At 46.6% G+C, this 27,505-nt stretch overlaps 2 protein-coding genes across 2 annotated transcripts in view; one reads left to right on the top strand and one right to left on the bottom strand.

The window, feature by feature from the left end:
- Positions 1-6,065, bottom strand: EFCAB9 (EF-hand calcium binding domain 9). Its single transcript, XM_019450320.2, has 4 exons — positions 5,804-6,065; positions 2,226-2,374; positions 1,099-1,275; positions 1-365 (listed from the first exon to the last, which is right to left on the bottom strand). The coding sequence occupies exons 1-4, from the start codon at positions 5,937-5,939 to the stop codon at positions 168-170; spliced, it is 660 nt and encodes a 219-aa protein (XP_019305865.1). The 5' UTR covers positions 5,940-6,065; the 3' UTR covers positions 1-167.
- Positions 6,066-16,508: 10,443 nt separating this feature from the next.
- STK10 (serine/threonine kinase 10) overlaps positions 16,509-27,505 on the top strand; it is a 116,724-nt gene continuing 105,727 nt past the window's right edge. The window contains exon 1 of the mRNA XM_019450302.2: positions 16,509-17,012. Within this exon, the coding sequence (XP_019305847.2) occupies positions 16,857-17,012 (156 nt within the window). The 5' untranslated portion in view covers positions 16,509-16,856. The remainder of the gene's footprint in view (positions 17,013-27,505) is intronic.

Raw genomic sequence — 27,505 nt, 5'->3', positions numbered from 1 at the left:
GACATGTGCACTTCACGTTACATTATTGTGGGGTCAAGAAGTTATTAAAGTATTAACTTCCTGATCGAAGAGCACATATTTGAACCTTTCATGTGTAGAAGTCAATGTAAAGATACCCACTTCGATCTTCTAAATTTATTTTTAGGCATGTTAACAGCTGTAATTACTTACATTCTACTTTCAGATCTATTTGTAAAAGAAGACTGTTTGGAGCTCACGTTAACCTGATGCTGCGTTTTCTTTTTGAGCAGAGCCTTTTTCTCTTTCTTTCTCTTTTTCTCGTTCTCTTTCTCCGCTTTCTGCCTCTCCTGGTATTTGTCCATGGTGAAGATAGTAAACAGCTTAAATTCCTTGTAATTAAGACGCTTTTGTTGGGGGAAAGAAAGAAAAATTATTTCAGGAAGGATTTGATACTTTGTTTCAGATGACTACAGGATTGTAATCATTTCTCATTTAAAAACTTGGAAACTTGAAGAGGCTCAATAATTAGGACATAATTATAGTCTGATTGTCGTCTAGGAGCCAGGAACAGAGAGTGTATTGTAGACTCCAAAGGAGCCATGGGTCACTTTCTTACTTCTGCGTCCAGTCCAGACGCTTCGGGCTGGCATCCAAGATTCTACATAGTATCATCCATCTTTTTCAACCTTAGCTCCCACTCTCTTCCCTGCCATAGACTCCCTCTTTAAATAGGCAGGATTCAGGGTCTTTACCATACTTGTTTCCTCTTAGGATTTTACTCCTACGTTACCACCAGAGACTTTTTTCCTTTCTACTTAGTTAACTCTATACACTCTTTCCCCAGTGTCACCTCCTGCCATATTAATTTGGTCACTTCTCTGAACTTCTAAACAAAATTTTCGTCTCTAACCTTCTGTAATTTTGCATCTATATGCTATAACACGTATTCGGTCCTCTCTCTTCACGGGCCTATAAATCTCTTCGGTTTTTTTTTTTCCTGCTCCCAGTGCCATGAAACGCTCAAACAGGATTTCCCCATCTCCCTCCCCACTGTGTCTATCATAGGCAGTAGGACATTGTCTCTGCCTTTGGACAGAGAGGCTTCCCGGGAATCACACTTAGGGAATCTGCGCTTACACGGTCACCTGTGACGTCAAAGTCGTGGTAGAGCTCTTTGAGTTCCTGTTTTTTAATATTGAAGAGAAAGTTGTACATGTGGAAGTTTTCTGCACCAATTCTCAGCTCCCCCTCCAGGTCAAGCAGCTCAAAAACAGGCCGGGAGTGGCGGAAGATAAACTGCTCTTCCAAGTGATTCTATAGAGAGAAGAAATACGTAATAAGATGAACAGTGTTGTTGGTGCTACTTTCAAAACTTGGGCTGCATCAAGAGTAGTATATTCACTTATCCATTTCCCAGAGAACTAAAAGCAAAAGGCCAAGGGGTGCCTGGGCGACTCCGTCAGTTAAGCGTCTGACTCTTAATCTCAGCTCAGGTCTTGATCTCAGGGTCATGAGTTCAAGCCCGCATTGGGCTCAGTGCTGGGTGTGAACCTACTTAAAACACACACAAAAAAAACAAAAGGCAAAATCCTAGGAGCTCAGGGTTGAAAGCTTTCTATGGTCAATGTGGCAAGTCCTGCTTCAGCATCTGCATTCAAGGGGAACTTAAGCCACCTGCTGTGATCAATTCTGCTAGACAGAACCCTTGTCACTAGAATGCATTTCGAGTGAAAATCTGCCCATGAGACATCACAATATGTTAAGATGATGAACACAAAAGTTTCCTTCCCAAGGGGGAAGTAGATAAATACACACCGAGAAAGTATATATAAGGTAAAGTGGGAACCCAAAGAAGAACGTGTCTCATTTCCATCTTTCATCCCCTTCAGAAAATTCTCTGAGAGAAGGGATCATTGAGAGAGTGAGGCACTTGGGATTACTGGTGACTCTCTATGAAGGGCAAGGATGGACATGCCAAGGAGGGAAGTGATAGAGTGAGACCTATCTTCCAGAAGAGGGTGCAGGAGGGCTAAAGATGGGCGGGGCAGCCGGCAAGGGAGGCTGGCTAACTTGGGAATTTCTCGGTTATAAATGGACAGTTTAGGAACCAAAGCTAGTTCTCGCCACATTTTGTTCTTCCTGTTTCGAGTGGAAGGAAGGCAAAGTCTGATGCAGTCTTAGTTCACTGCAAGTTCACCTTCAGCAAGATGGCGGCAGCAGCCACGCTCTGCATCCTCTGCCCCAGATCCTGACTTGTTACTCACCTGTTGTGCCAGCAGTATGCAGACCAACATGTAGAACTGGTCAAAACCAATCTCGCCCATAGCATTCCAGTCCAGCATGTTAAACACAATCATGATCTGCCTCCGTTTCCAGTTAGTCACATGATGAAGGAAGTGGTAAAACAGCACATCTGTTAAGGTGGGGAGATGCAGAGATGGATTGTTCCGAAACTGTTCCAAATGCTAAACAAGCGGGAGCCACAGAAACGGTAGCAGCTGTTGGAAGCTTGCCCACCTGGGAATAGTCATGGTAACACTGTTTCTGGCTTTGTCACTGTTCCTTCCACAACGCCTCCAGTCGTGATTGCCCTTGAGCTGTGTGACAAAGCACTGTGCCCAGATTTGTGGGGAAGGAGATCGTAGATTGGGCTTGATTCTCCACCCCGGCTCCTGCGCTCGACTGAGCAGACAGATGTGTGTCCGTAACCAGTAAAGGGCATGGAGTGCTCTTCCTACATGGAAGAGGTTAATTCTCACTGGGAGCCCAGGACACTTTCTTGGAGAAACTGACATTTTGCAAGGGTCTTTCACTTGAGGTCATCAAAATGAGAAATTTAAAAATCATGTTTAGAAAAGTACCGGGGAGCATGGGTAGCCCAGTCAGTTAAGTGTCCGACTTTTGATTTCAGCTCAGGTCATGATCTCAGGGTCGTGGGATTGAGCCCTGCATGGGGCTCCGCACTGAGTGTGGAGCCTGCTTAAGATTCATTCTCTCTCCCTCTCTCTCTCTCTCTCTCTCCCCCTCTGCCCCTCCCCCGCTCATGCATACACTCTCTCTCAAAAAAAAAAAAAGTATCAGTATTCCTCATGCTTCTGTAAAGCAAATGGATTTGGCTATGGGGGAAAGAGCAATCACTGAGCACGTTAGGTTCTAGGTGCTTTAAATGCCACATTTCCCTACAGGGAAAGTGGTATGATACTCGTTTAAAATAAGCCTCAGATAGTAACTAGTCTATTTCAGTACTTGTGTAACTGTAATGAGCATACCGTTCACTTGAGAATCTTGTAAAAATACAGATTCTGATTCAAGAAATCTGGTGTTGGACTGAGTCTACATTTCTTTCTTTTTTTTTAAGTTTATTTTGAGAGAGAGAGAGAGAGCGTGTACACACGAGTGGGGGAGGGGGAGAGGGAGAGAGAGAATCCAAGCAGGCTCCGAGCTGTCGGTGCAGAGCCTGATGTGAGGCTCGATCTCATAACTGTGAGATCATGACCTGGGCTGAGATCAGGGCCAGACATTTAACCAACTGAACCACCCAGGCGCCCCCTGAGTCTACATTTCTCGCAAGCTCCCAGGTGATATGGCTGCTGCTGGTCCGCGGACCCTACTTGGAGTGACAGAGCTGGGATTCAGAGTCTGTCTGACTCTGCCTTGCTCTTTCCATAGTGATGCCATATCTGTTGCAGATTAATTAATACATATGTATTCAATCATATACAGAGAAAAAATACTGTAATTTAAAAAAAACAAGGAAGGTTTTTGCCAGAAATTCTACTCACTAATCATCTGTCTCAGGGAGTACAAGATGGAAGAAACCAACATGGTGACACATTTATATAACAGCATGTGGCTTACAGATTGTGTATGCAAATCACCCATGGTAACCAGGAATTTTGAAGTGTAACTTTGTGAATATGTGATATCCCTTTACCCGCTGATTCCAGAAACTATCTCTTGCATAAAATGTGGCTCTAATAAATACATAAAACATGTATGTCGTTTGGAGTCCCAGCTGAAGAGCATAGTGAACCAGTCATCACAATGTCATGATTTTTTAAACAATTTTTTAATAGTTTATTTATTTTGAGAGAGTGCACAGGACAGGGAGAGAGAGAGAATTCCCGGCAGGCTCTGCACCATCAGCATGGAGCCCAATGTGAGGCTCAAACTCACAAATCGCAAGATCATGACCTGAACCAAAACCAAGAGTTGGACGGTTAACTGACTGAGCCACCCAGGTGTCCCCACAGTGTCATGATTTGAGAAGAATCTGATGGTCTCTTGATGTTCCTTCCCCACACCCCACCAGGTACGAACAAGTGGGAATAGCACATTATGTATGTACACAATGTTTTTTGTGTAGTTGCTCCTGGAGAAATGTTTTAGTGTGGGATATAGTAGCTACTTAACAAATACTGTTTTTAAAGCAGTTGGCTCGGGGCGCCTGGGTGGCTTGGTCAGTTAAGCATCCAACTTCAGCTCAGGTCATGTGATCTCATAGTTCAGGAGTTCAAGCCCCGCGCTGGGCTCTGTGCTGACAGCTGGGAGTCTGGAGTCTGCTTTGGATTCTGTGTCTCCTTTCTCTCTCTCTCTCTCTGTCTCTTTCTCTCTCTCTCTCTCTGTCTCTCTCTCTCTCTCTCTCTCTCTCTCTCTCTGACCCTCCCTCACGTGTGCTCTCTCAAAAATAAAAAACATTAAAAAAAAAAAAAAAGCATCTGGCTCTGGCCCACTCAAGTGTCCAAAGCCTTATGTCACTGCCTCCCTGGAAGGCAAAACTTAAGGCTGTTGCCTTCACTCTATCAGGTCACTATCCAATCCCTTGGTGACCAGAAGACAGGAGTGTGACTTTATCTCTCAGGCACTGCATCATCAGGGAGTGATTTAGTTACTAGGGAGATCAGACTTCTCAGCAAATATTCCAGTGAGATTATGAGCATAGGCTTTGTGATCAGAAAGCCCTGGGTTTCAGTCCCAGCTTTTCTGTTTACAGCAAGGTGCCCTACACTTGCCTTATCTAGGTCGGGGTTAGGGCGGAGATTTGGTGGCATACTATGTGTACATCTGTATGTAAAGAGAAAAACTGAGACATGAAATTATGAGAAAATGAAGGTGTCTTTTAAGCATTTTTTAAAGATTGTGTAAACTCCTAACAAACCTTTACGGAAGAAACACCTTATTCACAAATGGCATTTATTTCCTTCAGGTCACGAGGAATGGTTAGGATACTTTGCTTATATCTGGTCCTTAAGAACAAAACAAAATAAAATAAGCTTAAAGTATTTTAACTGGTCTATTAGTTCATGCATTCAAAGGCAGGGTTGAGATTGTCAATACTTGGTCACAAGTACCAGGAATTAGAAGGGATCCTGCAGATTACTGACTCAAACCTTCCATTTGACAGATGAGAGATCTTGTTAGGGGGTCTTAAGGGTTAATGCCTGAATGGGACTCAGCCCCCAGGAATAATTATAATAATAACAAACACTAAGTTCTTACCATGTGCCAGGCACTGTGCTAAACGTTTTCCATACATTATCTCATTATCTTTTTTTTTTTTTACTAGGAGCCTCATGTATGGATGAGGAAAATGATACTCAAAGAAGGTGATGATACCTTCTCCAAACCACCAAGGAGTGCCAGAATTTCACCCCAGAGCCTGCAACCTTCTCCCCCTCCCGCAACCGCCCCCAGTGTCAAGTCTCAATTGGCAATTTCCCTGCTTCACTGAGAGGTAAAATGCATCTCTGTTAATCAGGCCGTTCCCAGCTCCGCAAGTGCCCCTGCACGTTAGTTAAAAACCAGGTGACATCTCAGAGCAGACGTGGCTGAAAGCACTGACCGTTCAAAGTGTTGTTGTGGTGCACGTCGAGAAGGTGAAAATACTCCACCAAGACCTTCACGTTCCTCACGGATAACAGGCAGTATAGCTTGTCCAGATAGAGGTACCACAGAAACGAGCCCTGCTTCAGTTTCATCGTGGCGCTCCGGAGGCCGAAGGCGCGGGCGACCTGGAACAGAGGAGGGTTCTGGAACTAGAATGCTGGCTCGAGAGAGGCTCTGGGAGTAGGCAGAGACATCACAGGAAGCAGTCAGTAAAAAAATTAAAATTGCTTCCTCCCAGTCTTCTGGCCTGGCTGGTAGTATCTGTGGTCTTAAATCTCTCGCTACCTTGGTTTTCCTCTGCCGCCACATCACCAGTTGTAACTGAAAATCACAGACTGTTTAGAAATGAATGCGAGAACACTCTCTGCTTACACTCTGTCTCTCTCTCAAAATAAAGACCCCCCCCCACACACACATTTTTTATTTATTTATTTAAAAAAATTTTTTTTAATGTTTTTATTTATTTTTGAGACAGAGACAGAACATGAGTAGGGGAGGGGCAGAGAGAGAGGGAGACACAGAATCCGCAGTAGGCTCCAGGCTCCAAGCTGTCAGCACAGAGCCCGACACCGAGGGGCTCAAACTCACGAACTGCGAGATCATGACCTGAGCCGAAGTCAGACGCTCAACCGACTGAGCCACCCAGGCGCCCCCTCCCCTAATTTTTATTTTTATTTTTTAATGTTTTTATTTATTTTTGAGACAGAAAAAATTTTTTTAAAAGAGTCACGTGCTCCACTGACTGAGCCAGCCAGGTGCCCCAAGCCCTGTTTTTTTCTTTCACAAAATTTATAATGGAATTTGCAAATACTGTATATCACAAAGTAAAGAGATTGGTATAAAAACCTACATGCAGTCAGCATCCAGCCTCAACAATCACCAACTCAGGGCCCATCTTGTTTCATCTCTATTCCCCCATCCACCACCACCACCAACTGGATTATTTTGAAGCAAATCCCAGACATAACTTCTCATCTGTGAAGATTTGAATATATATTTCAAAAAGAGAGTGACTCTTTTATTTTTAACATAACCACCTATCACTTCTATACCTAAAACCAAACAGCATTTCTTAGTGTCATCAAATATTCACTTGGCATTCAAGTTTTCCTAGTTTTCTTTAATTTTTTAAATTTTTCTGTATTTAAAAAATTTTTTAAACAAATCTTAATTCATTTGAGAGAGAGAGAGAGAGAGAGAGAGAGAGAGAGAGAGAGAGAGAGAATCCCAAGCAGGCTCCATGCTGAGCAGGGAGCCCGACCCAGGGCTTGATCCCACAACCCTGGGATCGGGACTTGAGCTGAAATCAAGAGTTAGACACTCAACCAACTGAATCACCCAGGCGCCCCTTTTTAGATTTTTAATAGATGATTTATTTAAGTCAGGAAGCCAAACAGATCTAAGTATTACTTTAGTATGTTTCTTAATATCTTTAGGCTCCTCTTTTCTTTCTTTTTCTTGAAATTTATTTGTTGAAGAATCCAGACTGTTGTGTAGAAGAAAACATTCTGGTTTTTGCAGATTTTCTCTCCAATGTGTTAACACATTCCTCTGTCTCCTGTATTTTCTATAAACTCATGGTTAGGTCTAGCATGAAAGCTGGTTTTAGGGAAAGACCAATAAACACAGATAAACTTTTGGCAAGTGTGATAAAAAGCTTTCTAAAACTGAGAACGAGGAAGGGAACAATTATTGATGTGGAAGAGTTCAAAATACATATAAGAATACTATACACAGCTCTAAAAAGCTAAATTAGGGGCGCCTGGCTGGCTCAGTGGGTGGGGCTTATGACTCTGGATCTTGGGGTTGTAGGTTTGAAGCCCTATGTTGGGTGTAGAGATTACTTAAAATCTTCAAAAGCTAAAATATCTACATCCAATAAATATACACCGGGAGCCACAAATATGAGTCACGTACATAATGTGAAATTTTCTAGTAGCCACATTTTTTTAAAAAGTAAAAAGAAGTGAAATTAATTTTGATAACATTTAACCCAGTGTGTCTGAAATGTTATTTCAATTTGTAATCAATATACTTTTTAATTAGCTATTTTACAATTCTTTTTTCGAACTCTATTGAGATTCAATTGACATATGACACTGAGTGAAAAAAATTTTTTAATGTTTATTTATTTTAGAGACAGCACGAGTTGGGGAGGGGCAGGAGAGGGAGACAGAGGATCTGAAGCAGGCTTTGCACTGATGGCCGCAAGCCCTATGCGGGGCTCAAACTCACGACTGTGAGATCATGACCTGGGTGGAAGTGCGATGCTCAACCGACTGAGCCACCCAAGCGCCCCAACATTATGTGAGTTTAAACTGTACAACATGCGGGGCACCTGGCTGGCTCAGTTAGTAAAACATATGACTTTTTTTTTTAATGTTTATTAATTTTTGAGAAAGAGAGAGAGACAGAGACAGAGCATGAGCAGGAGAAGGGCAGAGAAGGAGACATGGAATCCAAAGCAGGCTCCAGGCTCTGAGCTGTCAGCACAGAGCCCGATGCAGGGCTCAAACCCAGGAGCCATGTGATCAAGACCTGAGCTGAAGTTAGATGCTCAACCGACTGAGCCACCCAGGCACCCAGAGCGCATGACTCTTGATTTTGGGGTTGTGAGTTCCAGCCCCACCTTGGGCATAGAGTTTACTTTAAAAAAAAATGGGGGTACAACAGCTTTACTAGTCTTCTGAAGAATCATGAAGAGAGGAAACTCATTTTATGTGTCTAATATTATCTGCATGCCAACACATGGCAAATCAGTATAAGAAATGAAAGTTACAAATCTCACTAATGAACATAAATGCAATAATTCTAAAGAAAACATCAGCAAACTAAACCCATACACATAAACACTGAGAAAAATAACACCCACAAGTGAATTCTTCCGGCACAGAAAAATAATCCCACGTGGAAACACAGAAATTCAGGAAGGGAACAAGAGCACAAGAAATTGAAAATGAGTGAGTAAATCTAAATGAGTATTTACCGTATACGACACTAAAAATAATGTCATATGAGGACTCTAGCTGCAGGTGCCCTCAGAACTCACCAGGAACTACCAAGGGAAAGATCTGCTGCCGCTGGGAGGAGGGAGAAGAAACCGTGTCATATTTAACCGCATTTTTCCAGCGTTGTAGTCAGAGTGAGTGCTGCTAGCTACTGTAACGACCCTTGGAATATCAGAACTCTTTGCCAATGCCATGGTAATTGGTAACATTCAAGACCTGGTGCTCCGTCAGGTCAGCCGAGTTCCTGAGTGACCGTACAAAAAGAGAAAGGACCCTTCGCTTTGCCCAAGGTAAGAGCCAGAGGTCTTTACCTGGGCCCTGGGAGAGAGGGGTTTTGTTCTCCTCTCCCAATAGCATAAAGCTTTTGCTTTGAAGGCAGTTGCTTTTGCACTTCTGGGGAAGTAGTGGAGGCCCTATACTCCTCTCCTGGCAGCCACCATTAAATATTGCAACAACATGAGTGAAAAGAAGCCAGACTTAAAAGAGCACATACTGGGGGCGCCTGGGTGGCTCAGTAGGTTAAACGTTCGACTCTTGGTTTCAGCCCAGGTCACGATCTCACGGTTCGTGATATGGAGCCCCTCACGGGGCTCCATGCTGACAGCACGGAGTCTGCTTGGGATTCTCTCTCTCCCTTTCTCTGCCTTCTCTTGCTCATGCACCATCTGTCTCTCTCTCTCAAAATAAACAAATTAATTTTAAAAAGAATATGATTCCACTTAGATGATAAATTAGGAAAGGCAATTCCAATATATGGTGGCAGAAAACATCAGCTGTTGCTGGGGCCAGGAGTGTGAATGGGGATTGCCTGGTGAAGAAGCAGAATGAATTTTCTCAGATGATGGACAAGTTCTGTACCTTGACTCTGGTGACAGTTACATGGGCATATACATTTGTCAGAACTCCTAGAACTGTGTGCTCACAATGGGTGCATTTTTCTTGAATGTAAATTAAACCTCAATAAAGTTGATTTTTAAAAATTACAAAAATTAGACACAAATAATTCAATCACATCAGTATTAAGCATATTTGCTCAATAGAAGACACTGTTTACGAAGTTAATGGTTGATAAATCAGAGAGATATTTGCAATGTCTAAACCGAATAATAAACTGTCATCAAAAAGTGAGACAAGAGGGGCACCTGGCTACTGGTAGAGCATGCAATTCTTGATCTTGGAGTTGTAAGTTCGAGCTCCATGGCAGGTGTAGAGATTACTTAAAAATAAAATCTTATGGGCACCTGGGTGGCTCAGTTGGTTAAGCATCCGACTTCGGCTCAGGTCATGAGCTCACAGTCAGTGAGTTCGAGCTGTCAGCACAGAGCCTGCTTCAGATCCTCTATTCCCCTCTCTCTCTTCCCCTCCCCTGCTCATGTTCACTCTGTCTTTCTCTCAAAGATAAATAAATATTTAAAAATTTAAAAAATAAAATAAAATCTTACAAAAAATCCAGGAATAATAGCAGTGAAACTGACAAATCACTTAAGTAGTAATTAGTAAAATATATTGTGCACACACCAAAAATACAGTTCGCAGACCAGGAACACTCAAACCAAAACATGGAATGAGGCTCAGGAGTATATTGTTAAAAAGCAGTTTATATAGTGAGAAAGTAGTGACTATTTCTCACAGTGATTTGTTATTAGAATATTCTTAAATGATAAGGAATTGGTCAGTGGTTACCACCTATCAACCTTGGGAAACAGTTCAACTTTTGCTTGTGATTTCCAGAGGCATATGCAAGAAATGACCCAGGTCAAGTTAGTCTTGCAAAATAAGCTAAATTAAGCTTTGTTTGTATGACTAAAATGGTTTTGTCTGCTGAAGAATTTTCAAGCAAGCCTGGTCTCCATTTGTTTTTTATTTTAACATAAAATAACATTATCTTGATTTTAAAACCAGATAAAGGCAGCACAAGAAAAGTATAGACCCATTTGACTTGTGAGCATAGATACAAAAATCCTAAATATAAGGTTTGCCAGGCAAAATACTTACTTTCCGGGAATGCAAGAATATTTTAATCAATGAAGTTCACCATGTTTATAGGCTAGGGGAGAAAAATCATATGATTAACTATATGATTGACATATGATAAATGCGTAAAAATATTTGCTAACGTTCTACTTTATAGATGATATAAAAACGATATGCTATGATAAAATTTTTAGCAAATTAGGAATAGCAGGAAGCTTCTTTTTGTGTAAAAATCGTTTGCCACCGTGCTTTCACAAATATCATACCTGGAGGAGACACTTTAAACCCTTTTCCATTAAATGTTGGACCAAGACAAAAATTCCCATCTTCACTGTTACTGTGTAACTAACATATGGCTAGAGCCCCTAGCAAATGCTATAGGAAAGGACAAGAAATAGGAAATGTAAAGACTTGTAGTAGAAGCTGTACAAAGCCCCGTGACATCTCTCACCTTAGGGGTGTTTTCTTGTCCCTCAAGCAGGGCATGCTGGAAGTGCTGCCCAAGGGAGCAGCCCTTGGCCAAGGACAGATGGGGCTTGGGGGAAAACTTCCCATTTCCTTGCCTCTTGGGTGAGTTGACTCTGAAGTGTGTTGTGTCTTGAGTTCCAGAATTCCCCAGTGGGATTTAGCCCCAGGTGGCTGCAGTAGTAATCAGCTCCAAAGTGCATCTATTTTCTTTCATTTTTTTTTTTATAAGTTCATTTTGAGAGAGAGTGGGGGAGGAGCAGAGAAGAAGAGAGAGAGAGAGAGAGAGAGAGAGAGAGAGAGAATCGCAAGCAGGCTCTGTGCTGTTAGCTTGAAGCTCGATGCAGGGCTTGAACTCATGAACTGTGAGACCATGGCCTGAGCTGAAGTTGAGTGCTTAACTGACAGAGCCACCCAGGCGCTCCAAAGTCCATCTTTTACTGGCTTCATGCCTCCCATTTCCTACTGGTGCCTCCTGGCATCACCTCCCAAATAAACTACTTGTACCCAAATCCTGATCCTTCCGTCTGGGGGAATCCGACCTAAGAATGGTGTGAAATGCTTTTTCTATGACTGTTGTGACTGTGATTTTCTTTTTTCCTTTGTCAGTGCAATGTCTTACATTAATAGCTTTTCTGATGTAAGACCGTTCTTGTACTCCTGGATAAACCTTTCTTGGTCATGATGTTTTTATTCACCTCTGGTTTCATCTTGCTAGTAATTTATTTTTCTCTCATTTATTTCATAAGTGAAATTAGCCTATAATTTTCTTTTACTGTCCTTATCTAGTTGTGGTCAATCTTATTTCATAAAATGAGTAGAATTCCTTTTTTTCCTATCTTCTTAAAAAATGTATATGAAGAGACGCCTGGGTGGCTCAGTGGGTGAAGTGTTGGACTTTGGCTCTGGTCATGATCTCACAGTCTGTGAGTTCAAGCCCCGTGCTGGGCTCTGTGCTGACAGCTCAGAGCCTGGAGCCTGCTTTGGATTCTGTGTCTCCATCTCTCTCTGCTTGCACTCTGTCTCTCTCTCTCTTTCTCTCTCTCTCTCAAAAATAAATATAAAAAAAATGTATATAAAGAGAGAAAAACAAAACAAAACAAAACAAAAAGAATACGTATACGGGGAAATTATTTGTAGTGTTACATAACCTGATGTCTTTCAGTAGGTATAGACTTTTGATTCTTTACTTTCTTTATTGGTTATTAGTTTATTTAGGCTTTAAAAAAAATTTTTTTTTAACGTTTATTTATTTTTGAGACAGAGAGAGACAGAGCATGAACAGGGGAGGGGCAGAGAGAGAGGGAGACACAGAATCCGAAACAGGCTCCAGGCTCTGAGCAGTCAGCGCAGAGCCCGACGCGGGGCTCGAACTCACGGACCACGAGATCATGACCCGAGCTGAAGTCGGATGCTTAACCGACTGAGCCACCCAGGCGCCCCTTTAGGCTTTTGTTTCTTATTCAAATTATGTATAGTTATAGGGCACCCGGGTGACTCAGTCAGTTAAGTGTCCAACTCTTGATTGCCACTCAGGTCCTGATCTCACAGTTTGTGAGACAGAGCCCTGGGTTGGGCCCTGCACGGACAGCTCAGAGTCTGCTTGGGATTCTCTCTCTCCCTCTCTCTCTGCCTCTCCCCTGCACTCTCTTTCTTAAAAATAAACATAGGGGCACCCAGGTGGCTCAGTCGGTTGGGCGGCTGACTTCGGCTCAGGTCATGATCTCTCGGTCCGTGAGTTCGAGCCCCGCGTCGGGCTCTGTGCTGACAGCTCAGAGCCTGAAGCCTGTTTCAGATTCTGGGTCTCCCTCTCTCTGACCCTCCCCTGTTCATGCTCTGTCTCTCCCTGTCTCAAAAATAAATAAAAGCATTAAAAAAAATTAAAAAAAAAATTAAAACAAGAAATTATGTATCTTTATACATCATTTATATATATTATTTATATCATTTCTATTTTCTTGCACATGATTACCAATTTCATGTAGATTACAATTTATTTATGTTGGAGTGCCTGGTTGGCTCAGTCAAGGAGCATGCGACTCCATCTGGAGGTCGTGAGTTTGAGCCCCATGTTGGGTGAGGAGACCACTTAATTTTTTTTTTTAATTTATTCACATAAATTTGTTTAAAATATCTTGTGATTTAAAAACCTTTACAGTACCCAATATTATATCTCTTTTTTCATTGTCTCCGGTGAATATTTTTCCTCTCTAAAATTTTTTTTTGACTAGTCTACTAGTTACTTCTGAAATGTTGCTCTAGTTTTGTTGAACCTGTTTGATTTCATACAACCTTATTGAAGTACAGTTTACATGTCGTAATATTCACCCATTTCAAGTGTACAATTCAGTGATATTTATTTATTTATTTAATTTATTTTGAGAGAGAGAAAGAGAAAGAGAGAGGGGCAGAGGGAGAGGGAGAGGGAGCGAATCCTAGGCAGGCTCTGTGCTGTCATTGCAGAGCCTGACACGGGGCTTGATCTCAGAAACTGTGAGATCACGACCTGAGCACAAACCAGGAGTCAGACGTTTAACCAACTGAGCCACCCAGGCGCCCCTCAATTCAGTGATTTTTAGAAAATTTACTGAGTTGTGACATCATCACCATAATCTTATTTATTTATTCCTAGAGAGAGAGTGCATGAATGTGGGAGAAGGAGAGTGGGAGAGAGAGAGAGAGAGAGAGAGAGAGAGAGAGAGAGAGAATTTTGAGCAGGCTCCACACTCAGCCTGGAGCCTAACTCCGGGCTTGATCCCATGACCTTCGTATCACGACCTGAGCTGAAGTCGAGTCCGACTCTCAACTGACCCACCCACATGCCCATATACTCCAACTTTAGAATATTTTCATCACCCTAGTAAGGTTCTTCATGTCTATTTACAGTTAATCCCCATTTCATAGCAACATTAATCTATTTTCTGTCTCTGTGAGTTTGCCTTTTCTAGATATTTCATGAAAATAGAACCTTAAAATATGTGGTCTTTTGCCTCTTCCAGACATTTCGTATCAGCGAAATCATATGTGTTCTTTTGGGTTGGGCTTCTTTCACTTAATGTGTTTGGATGAACCTCTCCATTTTTGTTTCTCATTTCATTTCTTTCTGGGGTGATCACAGAGCCAGTCACAGAGCCCTGGGTTGGTGCACCTGGGTTGGTGCAGGCCTGGGGATGAGCTAAGGCTTGGACCTCTCATCCCTTCAGACCTACAGCTTCTGCAAAGTCACAATCTCCACTTCCCAGTGGGAAAGACTTCCCCTTTGTCCCCTCACCCTCTTCGTGGAGTTGGTCAAATGGACTGAAACTGATGAAAGACCCACCTTTCAGCTTGTTTGGGGAGGTTGAAACATTGGCTTTCTCAGTGAGAATTTTCCTTCTTTTGGTGGCAAAGACCCTGTACAGTTCTAACTGCTCGGGAAGGTGTTGGAACCTTTCAAACCTCTTGGCAACCTTTACTCGGGGAATGTGTTGTGCAGACCACCACCAGCATCCCAGGCTTCTTTAGTTAGTTTTCCAAACTAAGAACTACACTTCATATTTGCACCCTGCTCAAGAAGGGGTGAAAACATCTCAATATTGGCATTCTTTTTTTTTTTTTTTAATTTTTTTTTTAACGTTTATTTATTTTTGAGACAGAGAGAGAGCGTGAACGGGGGAGGGTCAGAGAGAGGGAGACACAGAATCTGAAACAGGCTCCAGGCTCTGAGCTGTCAGCACAGAGCCTGACACGGGGCTTGAACTCACGGACCGTGAGATCATGACCTGAGCCGAAGTCAGCCGCTTAACCGACTGAGCCACCCAGGCGCCCCGTCAATATTGGCATTCTCTGTAGGGGTGGGGATTCCTGGAGAGTGACATTCCCTGAAATGCTATTTGATTATGAGGTAGATTTATAATCCAGTCTTCCTACCCCTCAGCATGCTTTATTTGGAAATGTAATATAAAAAATAAAGTGGCCAGGTTTTTTGTTTTTGTTTTTACCAGCAAAATGGGTTTATACAAGAATATAAGAAAATCTCAATTCAGGACATGCACGCTAAGGCAAAACCATAGGCAAATATAACAGACGAAGGAAAATAACTTTATTTTTTGGAGAAGGAGAAAGTTGTAGAGAATTGTTTGGAAGGAAATCCTATCAGAGAAAAGCAAGAGTTTGGGGTGATAATGGTTTTCCATTGACTGAGTTACCAGGGTAGTCAATTTCTTCCCCAAGATGCAATATGCATCTTTCCCTGTTGGGCCCTGTAATTGATGGTTTTCCTGTTGAATATTCTTCTGTTGGGGTTTGCAATTGACAATTTTTCTGTAATTGACATCAAGTGCTGCCAGATCCCGCTTCTAGCCTCAGGACTCCACTCTAGTGAGGTTTCTTTTTATCATTTTTCACAGACCCACCTTGTAGATTAGATAAAAGTATCACTGTCCCAGTGACAGCGAACAGTAGCTGGTACAGTGGCAGTGGAGCGTGTCAAACAGGCAGGATCAAAGATGATGGTGGTCAAAGCAAACTTCAGTTCTATCTGTAATGAGCTCATTTTTTAAAATTGGGAAATTAAGAAAGACCAAGAAAGTTGTTACTTAATATGCATATATACCTTAAGATCCATCATAAAGCATGTGATAACTAAGTTCTTTCCCCCAGCCCTCTAATGCTGACGGGTTTGTGGATCCTGGTCGGGAAGAGCCCCTGGGAAGCAGGAAACGAGCGAGGAAGCCCAGGCCTCCAGGGACTGACGGCGGCCGCAAGGGGCGCAGCATTTCGTGCACTAGGAGGCAGCACCACGCCGGGGAAACCGCACTGGATCCGCCGACGGGATGTGCAGCCTGGGGCTGGTGCCTTTGCCCGCCGGGAGTCCTCACTTGAAAAGTGGGCGCGAGCAGAGCAGGCTTGCGGAATAGTTGCGGGGCAGATTAAGTGATTAATGATGCCTTTCACCTTCTTGGCCTTTGGACAACAAATCAGTGGGCGTTCGCGAAAGCCAATTTGCTTCCCCTCTCGCCCCCACAGACATTTTGAGAGCCACGCGGCGTGGCTGGCCTCGCAGACCCGGACCGGTCCCGCGGAAGGATGCCCTAAGCTCTGTTAAAGCCCAGCCCGTAGCTCGCGGGCGGGCGGCGCGCAGGGGACTACAGTTTCCAGAGTGCCCTGCGGCGACGGGCGGAGCCGGGGAGCGCCCGCAGCCAATTAAGGGGTCTTCGGGCGTTGCCGGGGAGCGGCAGGTGGAGCCGGGCCGTGGGTGGGCGCGGGGCCAGGTCCCCAGAACGCGTCCCGAGCCCCGGTGGGGGCGCGGCGCGAACTGGGCGGGCAGTCGGGAGGCGGCCCCGGGGACGGGACCGAGCGGGGGCGGGGACCGCGGCCGCCTGCGCGGTTCCGGGTGCTCCCGCCGCGCGCAGCCCGGGGCGCACTTGACCGGGGACGGGCTGCGGGGAAGGGCGGGTCTGGGGAGAACCCCCGAGCGCCGCGGCGTCCTCCAGCCCCTCCTCCTCGCGGCCGCCGGAGCCACAGCCTGAGCCCGAGCGGGAGCCGGCGCCACCTCGCCCCCCGGCTCGCGCGCCCCCAGCCATGGCTTTCGCCAATTTTCGTCGCATCCTGCGCCTGTCTACCTTCGAGAAGAGAAAGTCCCGCGAATATGAGCACGTCCGCCGGGACGTGGACCCCAACGAAGTGTGGGAGATCGTGGGCGAGCTGGGCGACGGCGCCTTCGGAAAGGTTTACAAGGTGAGGGCGCTGGGGATGGGTGGCCCCGGGCGCGTGGACCGGGTCCGGAAGGAAGGGGCGCGGGCCCGGATCAGCCCTGGCCCCGGCTCAGAAGGGCGCAGAGGGGCTGCCGGCCCTGAACTCGGGGTTCCGCGCTTCGGTCCTGGTGACCCTTGTTCTTTGGGGAGACCCTCCCTCAGCCCGGCTGGTCCCTCCGTGCTGGGCGCCCCCTCTGGTCACGGCCGCTGCCCCCAGCTCGTTTCTGAGTACTTCCTGTGCGTCCGGCACCGCGCTCGGCGCCGCAGGGGGAGACAAAGGGGCGCTTATAGGACCTTGGCATCCGAGACGAGGCATCCGCCGTAAAACGGATTCTAGGCATACTTTGTAAGGCCACACAGATGCTGTGAGAATGCCGAGGCGTGGAGACCGAGAAACTTCTGCCGTGTCTGGAAGAGTTGGGATCGGTGGAGCTGGGGACACACCTGAACTTGAGCCAGAGCCAGGAAAGGAGGTGGCCCTAGAGTGAGGTGTTAGGCTTAGAAAGAAGGGGAGGTCAGGGCTCTGTGAATATTAGGCTGCAGGGATTGGATTTGACTGTGTGTGTGAGTCACAGCCGGGGAGCCTTCCAGTTTGCAGTCAGTCACCTTTCCCCTAGAGGAATAAGGGGGCAGAGAGCTTTTGTGGAGGGATGGGTGGGGCAGAGCTGATTAATTCTAGACACGTTTGCAGCAGGTCATTGTCTGGTTCCTGCTCCTGTGAACCAAGTCTGAGTTGCTGAGTTGTATTGGAGACCCAAACACATAGGGCTTGACTCCACCCTTCCCCCCCCCCCCCCCCCGCCCCCATCTCCTTTCCCTGAAGCTTTACTGAGAGAATCCCCCAGTTGCTGTGTAACTCCAGGAGGGGTCTTCCTTCCTAAGGCACCATCACTGTCCTTGGGGCTCCAGTTAGCTTGTACCCCACTCCGACCCCAGGATTGCCCTTTCAGGAGGCTGGCTCACAGAGGGGGCTTCTCCAGACCCACCTGCTCAGGACTTGCTCTCTGCCCTGCAAGTGGTCTAGAGCGTAGTTACCAAAGTGTAGTCCCTGGCATTGGCATCACCTGGGAGCTTGTTAGAAATGCAGACTTGCAGGTCCTGCCCCAGCCCTGCTCAATTAGAGCCTGCATTTTAACAAGATGCTCAGGTGATTGCTAAGCGCACTGAGTTTGAGAAGCACTGCGCCTAGGGGCAGTTTTGAGGCCATCCAGGCCCGCTGGGTGCCTGTGTTGTTACCTCACCACCTCTCCTCAGAGCCCGCACTTCCTGTTACAGGGTGGAACCCCCACTGGAGCAGAGGTCCTGTGGTTGGAGAAGCAGGCCTCTGTGTCACTCACACCCGTGGCTTTCTGGCTGCCTTGATTTGCTGCCCTTCTCTGCTTGAGGGCTCTGCTGTCTTTGAGGACAGCCAGCACATTCTTAACTTGGCACATCTCTTCTTTACCCTTCTCACAGCTGCGTCTTCCTCCTGGTGGCCCCAGGAAACTGCCCTCAGCCTTGCAGCTCTCTTCCTGGACATGCTGCCTTCTCCAGTGGGAGCCTGCTCTTCCAGATGTGCCCTGACCACCACGGGGGGCAGCTGGACCCTTGGTCAGCTTACCACATCCTTTTTGTCCAGAAGATGCAGTTGGTGTTTTTAGCGCACACTCTTGGCTCTCACTGATGTTTCTTGTCTGTTAGGGGCTGGCTTTCAATCGCAGTCTTGTCCCCCTCTCCCAGTGTATCCTAGGTCCATATGGATCATTTTCTTTCAAACCTAAATGCAGAACTTTGCTTTTATACTGGTTAAGATTTCCCCCTTGTCAGTTTCACTTGTCATTTCCGCCTGCTTTAGCCCTGTAAAACTCCCTTGCTACTCTGGAGGTTTCATGCAGAGGAGTGCATCTGATTCACAAGTTGCTTTGTCTCTTGGTATCTCCAGAGTAAGGGGACCCTTTTTAAGTGAATCTAGTTCCCCAAGCTGTGAGCTGCCTCACACCATCTCAGAACCCCTGATTTTCTCATAATTAAGACAAGGGAGATCTAGACCAAGAGAGCTGTGTGATGGCTGATACTTTTGGACAATTTATTAGGTCATCTGCTTGGGCTTAGGGTGTGACCCGCTGATCTAACCCGACCTCATGTTGTGTGTGGGGATACTAATACTGGGGCCCTGGGAGAAGAAGGGACTAGAACCCAGGGCTCTGAGCTTCAGTTTAACACTTGCCTTAGTTACCAGCTAAGGAAGACCCATCCTGGATGGGAGATCCCTGTCACCCAGGCTTCCTATTCTGAAGTACTGCTTGCTCGGTCCCTTGATGTTGACGTTGAAGCAGGTATTGCTTTAGGAAAGATTCTAATCAGGGACCGTAACTCTTTCCCACTTCATTGTTCCCTGGCGTGGCCGCCATGGCAGCAAAGGCCGGAAGGTCCATCTAGGTTTTATGGCTGGGCCCAGGACTAAACGTTTTGACACAGTGCCTGGGGAACTAGCTGGCTGTGAACTGGGGAAGTAATGGCACCGTCTCATCTTTCTGTCTTAGAAGGAACAGGTTCTCCTGGCTCCCCACGTGGTGAAGACCTTCCCGAGGACTTCCCTGGCCTATGACGCCTTAGAGATCCCAATTTGTCAGATGCGTGTCAGGACAAGACTGATTACAGGTTTCCTGATGAGTCTTGCAGAAGCTCAAAGCCTAAACATTAGCAGTCTCAAGATAGGGAGCCCCTTTGCTCCCCTTCTCCCTGATAAACCGCCATTTGGCCTCAGGAGAGAGAGGAGGGTTGGATTAATTTTGGGCAGAGTCCGGGTCCTTCTCACCTAATCCTTGTGGGATACAAATGGATTTCAAAAGAAAATCATTTCTAGCTTATTACTAGGTACAAAGCAAATGTTACCATATATATGTGGTTTCAAAATTCTTATATCATTTCAAAATTCTTTTTTTTTTTTCTTAATTTATTTTTTAAACGTTTATTCAGTTTTGAGAGACAGAGAGATACCATGAGCCGGGGAGGGGCAGACAGAGAGAGGGAGACACAGAATCCGAAGCAGGCTCCAGGCTCTGAGCTGTCAGCACAGAGCCTGATGTGGGGCTCGAACCCATGAACCGTGAGATCATGACCTGAGCTGAAATCGGCTGCCCAGCCAACTGAGCCACCCAGGCGTCCCCATGTCAAAATTCTTCTTAAAAAAATCATCTTTATTCTGAAGACAAGGTAGAAAGGGGAGGGATTGTTTGATATCCTATTGAGTAGAACGAAGCTGCCTTTAAGTAGGTTGTGGTTGCTGTTATAGCGGCAGGATGGTACTCGTGTGCTGAGCACAGAGTGAGCAAACATCAAGAGTTGGGTTGGGGCTGCCTGGGTGGCTCAGTTGGTTGAGCGGCAGACTCTTGGTTTTGGCTCAGCTCATGATCTCACAGTTTATGGGTTTGTGAGTTCAAGCCTCATGTTGGACTCCCCACTGACAACACCAGAGCCTGCTTGAGATTCTCTCTTTCTCCTTTTCTCTCTGCCCCTCTCCTGTGCATGCTCTCTCTTAAAATAAACTTTTCTTTTTTTAATTGTTTATTTTTGAGAGAGAGAGAGTGAGAGAGAGAGTGAGAGTGTGTGTGTGAGCGGGGGAGGCCCAGAGAGAGGGGGAGACACAGAACCTGAAGCAGGTTCCAGGCTCTGAGCTGTCAGCATAGAGCCTGACACGGGGCTCAAACTCATGAACCTCGAGATTATGACCTGAGCCGAAGTCAGAGGCTCAACTGACCCAGCCACCCAGGCGCCCCTCAAAATAAAAATAAACTTTAAGAGTTGACTTAGCAGTCTGAGATTATTTTTCTGCCTTTTTTTTTTCTTTTTAAAGATTTTATTTTTAAGTAACCTCTACCCCCAGTGTGGGACTCAAACTCACAGCCCTGACACCAGGAGTCACATGCTCCACTGACTGAACCAGCCAGGCGCCCCATTTTTCTGCTTCTTAAAAAAAACTATTTTGGTTCTGATCTTATGCTTCTTGTGAGCTGTTAAAAGCCTTATGATTTTGCAAAGAACGTTTTTTTTTTTTTCTTTAGGTAAAAAGAAAAACACCATCCTAATAAGTCCAATCCATTGCTGTTGACATTTTGATATATTTCCTTACAGACTTTATCAGCTTTTATGGTGAGAAAAATGTTTTAATTCAGGGTTGGAATCATACAATCATACATACCTACAGTGTTGTATGCTGTCTTTCGTTCCTAAAACATCTTTCTGTATTATTCTAAATGCTTCCTACATACTTTCTGTGATGGCTCAGTACCGCCTTGCTCTTAATCTTACTGGATATTTAACTTTTTTTTTTAATTAAATGATTTTTAAAAAAACGATTAAATGCTTATTAAGTGCTGTGTGCTGTGTTAAGCACTGTACCTAATATAGTCAGTTCTGCTGTAATGTAAATAACCATTCCTAAAAATTTTGGAGCTGTGCAAAATCAGTAAAGAATGGATGCCTTATAAGACATGCTGCTAAGGGCAGTGCTTAAAAAAATGGAGGCAGGAGCCCATAAAAAAAAAAAAAGGAAGCTAAGAACCCCGGGGTACAGTTGTACACAAGTTTTGCAGATAAGAAATACAAAAAGAGCTGCCGGGTGCTGTGGCCGTGGGTGCGTTAGGGCAGGTGAAGCCGTTGGAGGAGGGTTATCTGAAATCCGGCACTAGGTGGGACCCCAGATGTGGAGGGCTGTGGCCCAGAGGCCGCTGACAGATGTTTGAGGTGCATGCCTGTGTGTTGTGGGCATTTCTTCGCAGCTTGGTTTGGGTGGATGCAGTTTTCCGTGTTCACCTAGTGTTTCTGGCAGACAAAACTGCCCGTGAGCAAATTCACATTTAAGCGTCTTGATGAAATTGTTCCGTAATATATCAGTAGTCTTGGGACAGAGTTGGCGTGTCCAAAGTGAGCATTATGGCTGAGCTGTACGTTGATGATGAGTTTTGCTGGTAAAGTTCTTTTTGTGTTTTAAATCCTTTTTCAGGCTAGACTCCCAGAAGGGCTTTACTGGGTTGAAGGGTATGCCTATTTGAGGATGATTTTTAAAAGAAAATGAGAGAAGTTAGTAGAGGCTTCCTTTTGCCCCTTGCTCTCGCCAAGGGCCAATCCTCGAGTTCTCTGGGGCCTTGGAAAGGCCTCCCCTCCTTGGGGACCTCAGGTGCCCTTGGACCCAGAGAGCCATTGTTAACCCTCACCCTTCAAGTGCCATATCCTGCCCTGCGATTTCAGACGACAAAGCCGACAAAGGGGACGTTTGGTGAGGTGGGAGCCAGCTGTCAGGCCTTCCGCCCCTCCTGGCCAGAGTCATGCTTTCACCTCCTCTCCTGCCCTTAGTTTTAAGGCCCGGTTTCCGCTTCCTCTGGGGCTGCCGAGGGCTTGGCCTGTGCGCCTCCCCTCCTCCTCCTCCGGAAAGAGATCTGCCCCCAGGCAGTAACCTTATTTCCGCTCAGCCTAGTGTTTCTAAATAGAAGTCCATGCTATTGTGAGTGTGTTCCTGGCTCGGTCCTAAACTCAAGTGGCCCTAGCTTCCTGGGGTATTGCCCACCTTGCGGGGTGGGGTGGCGGGGGTGGGGGTGTCTCTTGAGCAGCTGATTTAGCACTGAGACCTTTTCTGGCTGGCTCCAGAGCAGGCCCTGGCGATGTGAGCTAAACAGCTAACCAGATCCCCACCCCCACTTCCATCTGGGTCCCCTGACCTCTGGAGGTTACCCAGACCAGGGGACAACCGCAGGGACTGCCACCCCAAAGCCCCCAGAAAACAGCCCTGTGCCAGCTGCCGCTTAGGGCAGTACAACAGGGTGATTAAGGGAAGAAGTTTGAGGGTCAGCAAGATCTGGGTTTCCACCTGAGCCAGTGACCTCCCACTCTGAGCCTCAGACTCTTGTCTGTAAATGAAGGTGATAAGTCAGAGGATAGGAGGGCCAAGGTGCTTGTAGCTCCTGATCCCCACCCAGGAAGTGGGCAGGAAAGGAAGATACTTTGTTATTGTTGATGCTCTTGGTATCACAAAGAGAAGGTCCTGGCCAGTTACTGCTGTTTAACTGGGGACCAGGAAGAAATACGTTCGTGTTTGTAGTGACACAGAACCAGCGTGAGTTCGCTCCTTGGTGACTCACAGGTACAGGTGGAGTTGTCCCGCAAAAACTTGTGGCAAATAAGCACATCACGGGGAGTAACTTCCAAAGCTGTGACTCCCAGAGCAAGGGTGAATGGGCTCCTTTTATTTAGGGTTGGGATGAGTAGTTAGAAAGGGGAGCCTCGGCACCACGTAGAAGCCAGCATAAAGTCGGGCATGTACCTGGAGGAAACATACCGATAAGTATATTCTGTGTCATGTAAATGAGGCTTGTGCTCCTTGGGCGGAGATTTTAGTATTCTAATGAGGGAACGGTAACTGTCAGTCATTCCACAGGTCCTTCCGTGGTCCATCTATGCAGGTGTGGGTTGGGGGTTGAGCTCAAAATGGTCCGGGGGGTCTGGGCCGGCGGAGTTTGTCCTGGCCGTCCTTCTTGCTTGAGGGGTAGTTTCGATTTCCTTGGAGGATGCTGTGTCCATCACGCCTTTTGCCCGAGTTAAGAGATAGTTGGAAAGAAGAGCCTGAGGAAAAAGGTGGGACAAAGGTCTGTGGGAACAAGCGGGTGAGCAGTACAGGACAGGTCTTGGGGGTCTAGCTGGTGACAGTAGCTTGGCTCTTATGCCAGGGCTCGCCACCTCGGCACTGTTGACATTTTGGGCAGGAATCCTTTGTTGTAGGGGCTGTCCGTGCATTATTGGGTGTTAGCAGCATCCTTCGCTTCCGCTCGTTAGAAGTGCCACCCTCCCCTCGGCCCCCCTAGTTGTGACGGCCCGAAATGTCTCCAGACGTTGCCACATGGTCTCCGGGGGGCAGAATGGCTCTAGTTGGGCACCACTGCCTCATTGGAGTGAACTGGCTCGATTCACTATGGCAAACAGTATTTGTTCGTGTCTGCGGGTCAGGTCCCTGAGTGTAGGATGGGAGACTCAGGCCTTGCAGCCAGGGGGACCAGCATTCGAATCCTGGCTGTCCCACTTAGCAGCTGTGCGATCTGAGCCTCAGTTTTCTCATGTGTACAGTGGGGCTGAGGCTAGGACTCACCCCCCACGAAGGGCACAGCAGATGGCTCAGAGGAGGTGCTCCGTGGTGCCAGCAGCCTCCTCTGCTGCTTGGTGGGGGGAGGACACAGGGGGTTCTGCTGGGGAAAGTGGAGAAAGGGGAAGGCTTCCACCAGGCAGGGCAGGTGGGGTGGTGATAGCAAGCTGGAGAGAAGGAAGCCAGGAGAGAGGTCGGAGAGTGAGGCCTGAGGTTGCCAGCCTGCACCCTGATTTGTGTGGCTCCCACGGTGGCTGAACCAAATTTGAAGCGATTGCCAGCATTTTGAAATCATGTGTCACATAAAAGCCCCCCTTCCCTCTGGCTACCACCAATCTGTTTTCTGTATTTATGAGTCTGTTTTTGGTTGCTTTGTTTGCTTTTTTTCCCTAGATTCCACATATAAGTGAAATCATATGGCACTGGTCTTTCTCTGACTTACTTCACTTAGCATTATACCCTCTGGGTCCATCCGTGTTGTCCCAGATGGCAAGATCTCATTTCTTTTTATGGCTGATTAATAGTAACATATAAAGTCTTCTTTATCCATCTATCTACCACTGGACACATGAGTTGCTTCCATATCTTGGCTATTGTAAATAATGCTGCAGCAAACATAGAGGTGCATATGTCTTTTTGAATTCGTGTTTTCACTTTCTTTGGGTAAATACCTGGTAGTAGAAATACTGGATTGTGCGGTATTTCTATTTTTACGTTTTTGAGGAACCTCTGTCCTGTTTTCCACAGTAGCTTCAGCCGTTTGCCTTCCCACCGGCAGTGCATGAGGGTCCCTTTTTCTGCACATCCTCACCAACACTTGTTTCTTGTTTTTGATACTAGTCATTCTGAGTGTGAGGTGGTATCATTGTGGTTTTGATTTGCATTTTCCTGATGATCAGTGACGGTGAGCGTCTTTTCATGTGTCTATTGGCCAGCAATTTTTTGTTTGTTGGTTCTTATTTTTCGATTCACATCCAAGTTAGTTACCATATAGTGCAATGTTGATTTCAGGAGTAGAATCTAGTGATTCATCCCCTACGTAGAACTCCCAGTGCTCGTCCCAATAAGTGTCCTCCTCAATGCCCATCACCCATTTAGCCCATCCCCCCACCCGCAAGCCCTCCAGTAACCCTCAGTTTGTTCTTTGTATTTAGGAGCCTCTTCTGTTTTGTCCCCGTTCCTGTTTTTTTTTTTTTTTTTAACGTTTATTTATTTTTGAGACACAGAGAGACAGAGCATGAATGGGGGAGGAGCAGAGAGAGAGGGAGACACAGAATCGGAAGCAGGCTCCAGGCTCTGAGCCATCAGCCCAAGAGCCCGACGGGTGGCTCAAACTCACGGACCGCGAGATCGTGACCCGAGCTGAAGTCGGACACTCAACCGACTGAGCCACCCAGGCGCCCCCCCCCTTCCTGTTTTTATGTTATTTTGCTGGTGGCCACCAGCTTAATAGTAAATGATACTTTGGATACATTGGGTTAAATAAAGTATATTTTATTTAACCCAATGTATCCAAAGTATCATTTCAGGATATAATCAATATAGAATAAAAGAGATATTTAATATTCTTATTCCATATTAAGTCTTTACAATTGGTTTGTGTTTTGTGTTTCCAGCACCTCTCAATCTGGGCTAGCCACATTTCAGGGGCTCAGTGGTGACATGTGACCGCTGTTCGGGACAGTGCAGATCTGGCCTCTGACGTTTACCAACACCTTGTGCCTTCCTCCTGGGCCCCTCTACACATTTCTGTTGCCGCCTCAAGTCCAGTGGTCAGTGGGTTTGGGAGCTGGGCATGGCCGGAGGGGCTGGCTAGGGCAGGGCCAGATCAAGAATACTATTTGGGGGCCCAGTCAAGAAGGCCTCGAATGCCAAGCTGAGGAATTTGGTTGTGTTGGTTTTGAGCTCAGCTAATGTCCTGCCTGCCCCGTGTCCAGGGCCTGACCAGATCAGCCTCCCGCAGTGTTAGAGTGGAGCTAGTTTTGGATGGTCACCAGAGGAGGGGAGTTGGGGGATGTCAGAGCCAGGGTTCCTGGCTGCCCAAGGCTGGGGTAGCCATTAATGAGTGAAGGCTGGGACAGAGTGGCCACACCCTGCTGGCTGGAGCAGGTGGGGCTAAGAGGAAAGGCCAGAGCTGTGGTTGGGGCCCAAGTCAGAGCCCAGGGAGAAGCACTGATGGAAGGCATCCAGTCCAAGAATGAGATGTTGTACCATGGGCGGGAGGCATGGAAGATTCTAGAGAGCAAGGGATGGTAGTTAGGAAGAGGCAAGAAGTTAGAGAGGATGAGGTGCGAAGGGAAACTCACATTTGCCCGGGATCAGAGATGGTGTAGGAACTTGGATGAGTTTCTGGAGTTACAGCCTGGCTCGCTGCCTCTTGCGGTGATCCTGAGAGAAGTACTTACCCTCGTGCCTCTGTGTCTTTAGCTGCAAAACGGCACTGGGAGTAGTACTGCTGCAGGGTGGTTGGAGAGTGAAATAACCCAAGTGGTAAACCACTTGGCCCAGGACCTTGGAAAAGCTCAAATACAGGTTAGCCATTGGAATTATTAGTTGAGCACTTCCCGTGTGCCAGGCACTGTGGGTTCCAAGGTGAACAAGATAAATGAGTGGGGAGCTGCTCTTCTTATCTGTTCATCGTTGACGCTTCTGCCAACCTCAGGAAGGGCAAGGGTTAGTTAGCATCCTCTCTCCGCACCTGATAAAGCAGAGGCCCAGAGAGGTACCTGGATGGACTTGCTTTGGCTCACACCGCTTCTCCGTGGCAAGGCTGGGACTTGAACCCAGATGTCTCTGGCTAGGAGCCTAAGCCTTTTCTACTGTACAATATGGAGGGAAAGACGAGGGGGCTTAGTGTGAGGAGAGATTCCCGGGCCACCTCAGTGTGGTGTCTCCTTGTGGCCTTGGCGTTTCTGTGCCCAGCGACGTGACCCTCCTCCCTAGGCCTGGCTCAACCTTAGCTGGGTCTGGGCCCCGAGATGGGGGCGGCGGCCTCTCACATGCAGAGGAAGTGGTGACTAGTGTAGGCAGGGCTCAGGCTCACAGAGGAAGTGGCAGGGGAAGCTGGGTGCTCCTGGCCTCCTCCTGGGGCTCTGGTGGGTGTGGGCGTGCTGGTGCCACAGCATCCTAAGGTTTTGGGTGCCCCTGAGTGCTGCCAGCAGGGTAGGGAGGCATGTTACTCCGAAGAGCTTCTTCTTCCCTTCCCCTTTCTCCCCACCCCCCTTCTCCCTCCTCCCCTGCACTCACCTTCCTCTTCACTCACTCTTTTCTCTCTTCCCCTTTCTCTCTGCTTTCCCCTTTGCTACACTTTTTTTTTTCCTTCCTTTCCCCATAGCTTGCTTATTTTGTTTTCTCACTAACAGGCA

The sequence above is a fragment of the Panthera pardus genome, unplaced genomic scaffold, assembly GCF_024362965.1.
Source record: "Panthera pardus isolate Hobbes unplaced genomic scaffold, ASM2436296v1 HiC_scaffold_2, whole genome shotgun sequence".
NCBI classification, from domain to species: domain Eukaryota; kingdom Metazoa; phylum Chordata; class Mammalia; order Carnivora; family Felidae; genus Panthera; species Panthera pardus.
The sequence above is the reverse complement of the archived record's forward strand: the minus strand, read 5'-3'. Positions and strand labels throughout refer to the sequence as shown.